This window comes from Hypomesus transpacificus, chromosome 6 (genome assembly GCF_021917145.1).
Source record: "Hypomesus transpacificus isolate Combined female chromosome 6, fHypTra1, whole genome shotgun sequence".
In the NCBI taxonomy this organism is placed as follows: domain Eukaryota; kingdom Metazoa; phylum Chordata; class Actinopteri; order Osmeriformes; family Osmeridae; genus Hypomesus; species Hypomesus transpacificus.
The window spans coordinates 11,967,908-11,978,507 of NC_061065.1; the positions used below are offsets into that span (position 1 = coordinate 11,967,908).

The 10,600-nt window shown below is 44.4% G+C and overlaps 1 protein-coding gene across 2 annotated transcripts; it reads left to right on the forward strand.

Moving 5' to 3' along the window:
• Positions 1–5,226: 5,226 nt before the first annotated feature.
• vgll2a (vestigial-like family member 2a) lies at positions 5,227–9,696 on the forward strand. 2 transcript variants are annotated; one of them, XM_047021712.1, is made up of 4 exons: positions 5,227–5,536; positions 6,790–7,060; positions 7,853–8,317; positions 8,525–9,696. In XM_047021712.1, the coding sequence occupies exons 1-4, from the start codon at positions 5,450–5,452 to the stop codon at positions 8,566–8,568; spliced, it is 867 nt and encodes a 288-aa protein (XP_046877668.1). In that variant the 5' UTR covers positions 5,227–5,449; the 3' UTR covers positions 8,569–9,696. The 2 variants fall into 2 exon arrangements, with proteins under 2 accessions (XP_046877668.1, XP_046877669.1); XM_047021713.1 differs by having other exon boundaries at positions 8,783–9,696.
• Positions 9,697–10,600: the final 904 nt, after the last annotated feature.

Below are 10,600 nucleotides of genomic sequence, written 5' to 3' on the forward strand. Positions count from 1 at the left end.
TGGTTTTTCCATAGAGTTAATATAACTAGAGTAAGCTACCTTTGTCTTCCAAGTTAGTTTTGTAAATGTTGAATGGAGTTAATAGAATGAAAACGACCGGAAGAGTCGGAAACCTAACCGTACATGCAATACCACCTACATCCACCGGGGCCGTTGCTTCAAGCCGAGGGGTGAGGGATGGGGGCTTGGGTTTTTCAGACTGGACGTGCTGCGATAATAGTTCTTGTCAATGGAACCATTTGGCAACTTTTTTAAAGTGAACTTTCCATTCAGAATCTTATTGGCATCCATTTCGGCGTTCTCGCGCTCGCCATCCACTCAAAAGGTAACGTTAGTCTAACTACTCTTTGGCAGGCTCCAAAACAAGTGTGTGCGGCGTGCCTGTTGTTCTGTTTCCGGTTTAGCTAGATCAAAATTTGGTCGGGAAGTTGGGTCTGGAGGGGTCCTCGTATTGGGGACCAACTACAGAAAACCAGAATCTGGGCGAACCAATGAAATTGCCAGGGCGGGCTTTATACGATGATGGACAGATGATCAACAGTAACGTAATCACCCACGTCACAAAAGAGCGCTGAAGTTGAATTCGTTTTGAACAAACATGGCTACCGCTGGAGATCTGGGATGTTATGATTCTGCCATCGAGTCTGTTTTAGAAGACATCGACAGCGCATTAATTTTGAAAGAGGAACAGAGAGACGCAATCAAGGCATTTGTCGATGGAAAATATGTTTTTGCCGTCCTTCCTACGGGATTCGGTAAAAGTTTAATTTATCAGCTGGCCCCGATGGTCGCGAAGAAGATAGGACACAATGAAAACCCAGTGGCCATTGTGGTTTCTCCTTTTCTTTTGTGGAGTTGTAATCCTAAACGGAGAACTTGTTCGTATATGCATTGCCCTTTATTGTTTCGCTCAAAAAGGTTGACCGTGTGAACAAGTACTCCCCCTACCCTTAAATTAATTTTACAACACCGGCAAAAATCGTTTGTATTCATTCTTCAAGCATACTTCAAGTCTGCTTGCAGTTTAGTTCTGTTGACAACAACTATGCGGCGCTTAACATACGTCACATACTCTGTTGCTCTGATTGGTTGTAGATCTATCCAATTGAGCGAAGAGGCATTTGTTTTCCAGGCTCGTTTGAAACACGCCCCGTAGTCAAAGCCCAACGGAGAGTTCTCAGACTCATATTCTGACTAGAATTATGAGTATGACAACGTCAGGCTACCCGCAAATGCTACAGGCCTACAATCTCCATAAATTCGGGAATGAGTCTCTGCAGGTTGGGATGTCTGAGTGTGTAATTTCACAATTACATGACTGTCTTATGACACTGGATGCACATAGGCCTACTGTTTCTATAACAAAGTTATCATGGCTGAATATCTCTTTTGGCTCAGAATTTTGCTAGAAAACACATGCAGGAAGTGTCCGCTGAAGACATTCTTGCTCTGCATGAATCCCATCCTGCTGTCCTTTCTCCAATGGCTACCAGGAGACGTGGTCAGCCACATCAACAGCAGCCCCTCACCTGGGTTCTGGCCAGGGACATTGGCAGGACAGCGATCAAAGTTTTCTAATCTTCCATCATCCTCAATCTGGTATCCTAGACCTAGTATTTTTTGTAAACTTAGAAGATAAAATTCACTCTCAGGGGCTCAGTATACCTTGTCTATAAAATGGCAATGCTTGACAAATTTGTTAACAGCTGTCGAACACTCCCCCTTGCATAGGAGAGGAATATTGTGTCACCTTTCAATATCTGTATTCAATTGCATGCACTGTTACTCAAGGCTATTCATTTAAAATACCTTTTCTATTTTCCAATGTGCTTTATTTTCTGACAACATATGGAATTACTGTCATTGTGTTTTGAACTTGTATCGTTATGGATTTTCAAGGTAAGGGCATGTGGTGGGAAACGAGGAGGGATGTTTGTTAAAGAAAAGAAAAATCAAAGAATTGTATTTATTTTTTAACTTCAATTGTACACTGTATGACATGCATCTGTTGTCAATAAAAAGCATTTGACAAAATATACAGACAAATCGCTTTTTAAAAGATTCATTCTCTGTCTGCAAACTTCACAACGAGAGTAAGATTGCATAGAAGATGTTGCTGAGGCTGTCTGAGTCTACAGTGAACCAGTCACAAGGTCAACAAGCTGTGGAAACATTACTGTTTTCCACCACACAGTACAACCTTGACTTTCAACTTGACTTTCCAATTCCATAAAGTAGTGCCTTCTCTACAGTGTCAGGTTTTGTACAGTACACCACTTTATGAAAACAAGCTGTGCTGCCAGTCTCTTGTGGTGGGGTGTCTATGCTTGTTACCAGTGTCCTATAGTGGGGTATCTATGCATGTTACCAGTGTCCTATAGTGGGGTATCTATGCTTGTTACCAGTGTCCTATACTGGGGTATCTATGTATGTTACCAGTGTCCATTGACAGGGTATCTATACCTCTGCTTTAGTATCCTATAAATCCAGGTATGACTTATGGAGAGCCATCAAAGGTGCTAATAGACAATATAGGGCCAACCTGGAAAATGACTCCAGGGACTGACTCACGGTTCATGTGGAGGGGGCTGCAGGCAATGACGGGCAACAAATCTATGCCCAGTGTGGCCACCAAAACCTCCGCCTCTCTCCCAGACGAACTGGTCCAGTATGTTGGCTTTGAAGCTTTGAAATGTGGATCCAGTCACAGCAGCACAGTGCCCAACCCATGAAGCTAATCTACAGGTGGCAAAGGCTTATTGGGTTGAGGCTTGTGAAGCTACCGAGCCATATGACATCCCTTCTCATGTCCTCAAAACATGTTACACTCGGGTACCTCAGGTTTCACATGGCCCTGGCATTGTTTGGGGTTCCACGGTGTACCAGGGCGCCTCAGGATTGCTGTCTCAGACCTCTATAGTCTGTCAACTCACCGCTGCGGTTCCAGATCATATTTCTAGTGGCCAATGACAAACATCAGCATCTTTTCATATGTATAGATGACACCACAGTGATTGGACCAATAAGCGACAGTGACGAGGGGCCCTATAGGAGGAACGTGGAAGATCGATCCATATGGTGCTGTGACGACAACCTCTCTCTTCATGTCCAGAAGACAAAATAAATCATTGTTGACTTCAGAAAGATCAGAGAAAAACACATTCCTATTTCCATCAATGAATCCATCCGTTGAAATTGTTGATGGTAATGTGTTTTTTGGTATACACAGGCATTTATGCATCCTCAAAAAGGTTCAGCATAGACTATATTCTGAGGAATCTCAGGAGTTTTGGTATGACCACCAAGGCCCTCATGAACTTTGTTGCTTCACTGAGAGTGTTGTTCTGTTGGGCTGCATCACAGTGTGGTTTGACAACTTGACTGCTCAGGACAGCAGACTGCTACAAAGTCAAAGTTACTGGTGTGGCCGGTTTAGTTCGTTTTTTTTTTTTTTGGGGGGGGGGGGGGGGCAAAGGTGTCCTTTGTGTGAAGGCAGAGAGAACCAGAGCATGAGTAATTTAACACTAATGACAATAAAGTTCAACTTGAACCGTAGAGGATTTCCATGCCTATGCTAGCAGCGTTGGTTGTTGTCTCTGAGTCTTGTGCGACGTTGTACTGGTTTTAAAATGCTGAGTAAGGGGCCAGGGTGAAGCCGTGTGACAGGATGGTTGGCCTTCCACTCATTACAACATTTGGAATGTGACCTTTTTGGCCCTAGTTAACACTAAATCTTCTTGTGAACTGTACATCTGATTATCTGACCAGCAGTCTACAGATGCTCTATGAATTAGGTTTACGGAAGACAACAAAAAATAGTTGTGAAGTTAGAAAATTGTCAAACCATGACATTACAAATTGGGACATATAAATTTAGCAGACGCTCTTATCCAGAGCGATTTACAGTAAGTAGAGGAACATTCCCCCCGAGACAAGTAGGGTGAAATGCCTTGCCCAAGGACACAACGTAATTTGGCACGGTGGGGAATCGATCCGGCAACCTTCTGATTACTAGCCCGACTCCCTCCCCGCTCAGCCATCTGACATATGCAAACAGGAGCTATTATTTTGAAACTTGCTGAGCAGGATCATCAAATACATGTTTTGAGAATTGAGACTGTGACCCTATTTAGACGGTATGGAATAATTTAAGCTATATCAGACACTAACCATGTGTATGTGGTTGCACACAGTCTGACCATTTCTCTGGGCTAAAGAGAAAGAAAACGATAATCTGGATGAGATATAAACACATGAATGATCAGAAAACGTTTCAGTGGTGACATGGTACACAGGCTATTGACGTTCCGATGGTGGTGAAGACACTGACCGGACCCATCAATCATTTTAACATCGCCAAACCAAATGTAATCATAGAGGGTATGACACTGAGTGACCATGTTTATGGAATAAAAAGCGAGGCTTGCTTGGTCAGATGCTAAATTAGAAACAGATCATATGTGTGACAGACACATGTTGGCAGGGCAGCAACTTTTAGGTATGTGGACTCTATTTCACCTCTCCCTGCTTCTTCTTCCCAACAAAACCGATCTTTTCACCATTCCCATTAGTCTGCTACCATGCCTAACCTATCGTTGCTCGCCACTATATTTTTGTTTTCCTATTTGACTGTTTTCTTGTTTTACTGCCCCTGCCGTCTCCTGGGCTTGCCAACAGGTGTCTGGATGTTGGTCGTTACACATTGTAGAGGTAGAGACCTTTAACCAGAGATTGTGACCGAACTATTTGACCTGCGACATAGGGAATCTGGCAGGCCACTGTGGGATTGTGGCACTCCGTATCTCCACATTCCTCTCATTGGCTGGTTTGATCTGTTTACACACTCAATTAACAGCTCATCTCTCAGCCAGTTATACCCACCGGCTTTATACTCTGGAGAGTCGTTGTGCCCAAAGGAGGACAAAGAGGTTACATAGTATTGGTCTATTCAGTTTGTTTGTTGTGAAACGTTGTTGTGAAATGAGATCCTAAGAATTAAAAAGATGATGCAAGAGCAACATGACCAGGTAGGTTAAATTCAGGCAACCCTATCCCTAACCTGGCACATCATCTATGCATACAGTTTGGCAAGCGTCCGCTGTAGATACGGAGGCATCGCATGACAGTGTTGAAATCACTGCGGTTCTTTAGATGAGGTGAGTGAAGCAGCAGAGCGGCTCATTGGTCGACTACAGTCTATGTCCAGAGACGTCAAAATCTTTCATGTCTTCACTTCAGTCCACTCCGCGTTCGCTGGCGCACTGACGGTGCGTAAAGACCAAGGAGAGGACGCGCACCGGCAGCTGCTGAGAAAATAGAACATTCACGCGCTGCATTTGTAGATTGAAAACATATTTAATATCAACGCATTTGAGGACATCAATCGTTTTCAATGAATCGTCTGTTTCCTCCGTCAAGTTATTTTTCGTGAGATTCCGCAGGTTTCGCCATGAGCTGTTTGGATGTTATGTATCAAGTATATGGTCCTCCGCCTCAGCCATACTTCGCCGCTGCATATAGCCCCTATCACCATCAGGTAGGCTACGAGACTGCATGGCCACTTCATTAAGTAATAGTTGTGTGTTACGTTAAGTTTTATCTGTCTAGGCTTACGCAAATAAACCGATTATTGGGCTAACTGGTCTAAATAGAGTACGCGATTCACGTGAAACATTCCTATAGACCGAGTCATGTCGTAGCCTACTTGCAGTATAGTCAACCATATATTTTAGTCGTGAGATGTGTCAATTAGGATACAAAGTTTCAGAACAATTCACAACTTAATACAAATGTTTCTTTTTGAGAATAAAATCCTCAAGGTAATTATATCTTCATTAATAGGATATCCTATCTAAATGTTTAAATGTCAAATCTGAATGGAATAAATTACAGTTGTAGTAGGCCTAGCCTATATCTTTAAACGAGGCTATTCGTGAAATAACATGGACCCTTGGCCATTTCAAGTTTCACAACTCTGTTGAACTTTGTGAAACTTATGAAACAACTATGCTATTGTTTATTTTTCAACTATTTCAATTCAATATGATTATGACTTACGCATATATTCTTATAGTAGGCCTACGATAGCCTAAGATAATTAATAAAGCTTCTAGGGAGTGCAATGTGTTATTCCAGGCCGGCCAGTCAGTTGTAGCCTGCAGCTGTCGGTGTGTCCGAACAAACACGGGGCCCAGATACTGTCCAGGACTGTGTTAAGGCCCTCTTAAAGGGTTTGCCACTTTCTTAAAACCTCTCGCAGTCAATATCCAGACGTACATATACGTTTGAACACAGAGCGGGCTTTCATATTTCACATAGTGCGAACGTTTCTGTTTAACCGGTTTGTATGACGAACCTGGGAGATTGTCGCTATTCACTTCTTTATTGTAAAAAAAAAAAACATCAATAGGATGTATATTTAAATTGTGTAGACTTTATTAATCTTTGACTTGGAAATAATAAATAAATAGGCCTACCCCTATATAGACCAAAACAGCCTACATTTTACAATAATCCTTCAAGTCGGTAGCCAATTGCCAATCGCCTGCATTTTTTTTTTTTTACCAGACTAGGCTATAGTGCTTTTATTTATATTTTCATGTAAATCAATCACAATATTTCTTAAATAATTGACATTTAAGGGGAAAGATGCCACACTATATGGCTGTGTATCGAAATGCACAGGTTCAAACTAAAACAGGTATAGCATGTTGTTATTAAACGTATGCTACATAATTGGGCCAAGCTTTTTGTTTCATTTTCATTCACCGATTTTCTTTTTCTTTTCAGAAACTGGCATTTTACTCCAAAATGCAAGAGGCTCAAGAGAGTGTCAGCGCGAGCAGCTCGTTCTCTAACCTCCCTGGGCAAACGTCGATTAAGGAGGAGGACTGCGCGCGTGAAAAGGAGCACCCGCCCGAGGCTGAGTACCTGAGCTCGAGATGCGTCTTATTCACGTACTTCCACGGTGACATCAGTTCGGTAGTCGATGAGCACTTCAGCCGGGCGCTAAGCCAGCCCAGCAGCTACGCGCCCGGTTCCGCCACCAAGTCTGCACGAGGTACGATCATTATTATTACAGATTTTGGGGGGAGTGGACCAAACTCAATCTCACTGGAACACACTCAGACAGCAGGGATTTATGCTTTTGCTAATTGCTTTTAAATGTAAAACACGCTTTTAAAAATGAGTTTTTGGGGGGATTGTTTACGGTAGTACTGCAGACTAATTTTACGTAGCCTATATGTTGTTTTATTTAGGGTCTATCAAAAGCTCAACAAATTACTATGTTCGCCTTTCTGTTGATTTTGGCGGTTGGGTTTTCTCGCCCGCATGAAAACAGCAACAAAACCAATCAAGCCAAACATAACTGACAGTTGACAACTGTTAATGCAACGTGTGTGTTGCATTAACTGTCCTCCGTTCCTGGAAAAACATAGCTTTCTGGTGTTTTCTCTTTAATTTATTGCCAGTCCATACAACATGCATTTAACAGTTGAATCCACGTTGTAATGTCACTTTAATTCACTTAGTTGCAGATGTGTCTGAAACGGTGAGTTATACATGACAATGAGACAGATAACAAGAAGTTGTTCCACAAATGTCACTGTATTCTGTGACTTTCACTGATAGTCAGTTGTTTAGTCACACAAACAACATCGCCTGTAATCATCGAAAAAAGTTACCCATGAATATCACATGTTTTCCATATCCTCTGGGATAAGGGATTTCGAAGGGGAAGTCTGACAAATGACCGTGCCTGATTTAATGATTTGATAATGCGTTGATGATTTAATGAATCGATAATGCGATGATGATTTAATGACAGTATGATGTTTCAATTCCTCCACAGATGGCTCCTTCCCGATGAGCCAAAGAAGTTTCCCCCCCTCCTTCTGGAACAGTGCCTACCAGCCCAGCCTGTCCTCCCCCCTGGGACCCCCACACTCAGAGCTACCCTTCCACGGGGACCCCTACTCCTCCGCCTCCCTACACAGCCACCTCCACCAGCCCTCTCCCGACTCCTGGCACCCCTCGCACCACCACCACCACCACCACCCCTACTCGCTAGGGGGCACCATCGCTACCCAGAGTTCCACCTACCCGAGGTCCAGCATGCACGAGGTCTACGGCACGCCCTTTGACCCCCGCTACAGCTCACTGCTGGTGCCCTCCGTACGGCCTCACCGCCTGCCCCCTGCGCCCGGCCCGGTGGCCAGCGCTTCGCCATGCGACCTGGGGAAGAGCGAGGCAGGAGCCACCTGGACCGGAGCCTTCGCAGCGGCGGGGCCAGAGATGGGTCTGAATGTGGACGCAGGTAACAACAAGCCGACCCCAGGAGCTGGTCTAGGATCAGTTTAGCTCTCTCTACATCTGTCTCACCCGCACAGCTAGTAGGAAAACACACAGATCCTTCCTGTTCTGCTTCAGCTCCCTGTCTGCCTCGACAGTAGAGACGTTTGTTTCCCTCTTTCTAATCTTCCGCTTCTCTTCTTCCTCTTTGTTTTTGCCTGTTTCCTCTCAGGTCTTCAGGCCCAAGATAAAAGCAAGGACCTATACTGGTTTTAGAAGTCTGCCACTGTCCTCCCTCCTTTCTTCTCTCTCGCTCTCTCTACCATGCTTACTAGCGGCTCTTGTGTTCTGTCATGCGTGGCAACTGGCTGAGATACAGACTGACTGACTGACTGACTGACAGGCATACACACAGACTGGCTTGTAGACTTGCAGGAAGACCGAGAGACAGGCAGTGCTTTACTGTAACAGGTTGTGGTCTGACTTGCAGCTCGTCGCTACAGCCACTGTGGCAGGAACCTCCTGAGCTGAGAACACGCACTGCTCTCGTCCACAGCCCAGAGAGAAAGAGAGAGAGAGAAGGGGGACTGCTGAAGAGAAAGAGACAAAGGGAGTGAACGGAAGACAGCATAGACCGGTTTCTTGTTTGGAGACGGAGCCAAGCGAGAAGCGTCGAGGGACGGAGGTTTTGCCAGGGCCTGACCAGGCAGCCGACAGCTGGACACTCGGTGGTGTGTTGCTGTCAGACGGTCCTGCCCCCCCTTTGAACTGTGTTGAACTCCCCTTCAACTCCAGCGAGAACTCTGCTTGAAAAAAATAATTTTACAAAAGGAAATCTTTTTTTTTTACGGTGAAAGTACGAAACAGGTTCCAATTCTCCGCAACACCTGAGACTGCACGAACTCGCTCGACGGGGGCGGGGGGCCGGGGCCGTCGAGCGTTTTCCAGAGAAGGCAGAGGACGGACAGGGAGAAAGGAGCGTTCTGACGTGACCGAGGCCAGAAGCAGCTATTTGAAGCCACTTGACTCTATCTATACGGCTCCCAAAACAGCTGTCAGCAGCAACTGTTAACCTCAACTCAATGGGCACACACACACAGACACACACACACATACACACACACATGCACACACGCACACACACACAGCGACACGCACACCGCAGAGGGCTTGACCAAGACCTCTGTGCTTCATAAAAGCAGCCTGTGTAAGACGTGGAGGCTGTCTGAGGTTGAACAAATGCTGGGACTTGAGATCAGGGAAACAGCAGTGAACTGTGATACATACTGTACGTGTGTTGTGTCAGAGCATGTGTGCATGTGTGTGTGTATGTGTGTGTGGTAGTGAACCAGTGAATGTGTGTGTGTGAGAGATCTCTGACTTTTGTTGTCACCCCACTGAAAATGTAAAATAATGAATCTCTGTATGAAGTCACCCCCCACCCCCCTCCCCCCCCCTGTCTCTCAGCCTTGATATAGTATGTACTGTATATGTATATGTATGTGAATATATTAATATATTGACTTTTCTCTTGATACAGTCCCGCTATAAATGTGTTATAAATGTGTGTGCCTCCGTCTGTTACTCAGATGTCCAGTTGGATTCTGTGTGTCTTAATTGACTACAAACGACAACCCATGGATGGCTCAGTACCATTTAGATTCAGTAAATTCAGGCGGTAGTGTTCTATAAACACACCCCTTCCAATTGATTTATAAAAAAAACCTAAAGGAATACATGTTTGAAATGTTTCACACAATCTGTCTCCCTCAAAGATGTCCGGTGTAATATTCCCTTGACATGGGTTCCTCCTACATTTTCTATTGGATTGAACAGGTTTATTAAATACTGGGTTGGTAAAGACAGGAAAAGGAATGTTATTTCAGCGTTGTCGTAAATATTGAGAAAGTCAACACTTATTTCAGCTCTCCCAAACTGTGCCCAACTTGTTGACACGGTCACATAGTCATGGTCTGTACATGGTCAAGTGTTACATCTAGCATTAAAATACAAAGTCAGGCCACGTTAAACGTAGGAATTGACTGAATTTAAATATTTCAACTTGACAAATTAAAACTAAGGAGAACCTCATTCCTGTTCCACCATACCCTCTGCCTGTACCACCACAGCTGCTCCTGGGCTGTGTGTTGTCAGCTGCAGAAAGACGTGGGTTTAGTGGAGACTGAATGGAGTTTAATCGATTGCACTCATTTCCTTTCATCGTTGGCTCAGGTCGCCTCTGTTTTCACTACATGACACGAACGGCCTAGAACTTCAAGCATTCACTATCTCAAGCGGTTAATGAACT

Excerpts from the sequence above, each read along its gene's own strand:
- vgll2a (XM_047021712.1), top strand. The coding sequence starts at position 5,450 with ATGAGCTGTTTGGATGTTATGTATCAAGTATATGGTCCTCCGCCTCAG. Across the intron at positions 5,537-6,789 it reads ATAGCCCCTATCACCATCAG|AAACTGGCATTTTACTCCAA; the intron begins GTAGGCTACGAG and ends TTTTCTTTTCAG. Across the intron at positions 7,061-7,852 it reads CGCCACCAAGTCTGCACGAG|ATGGCTCCTTCCCGATGAGC; the intron begins GTACGATCATTA and ends ATTCCTCCACAG.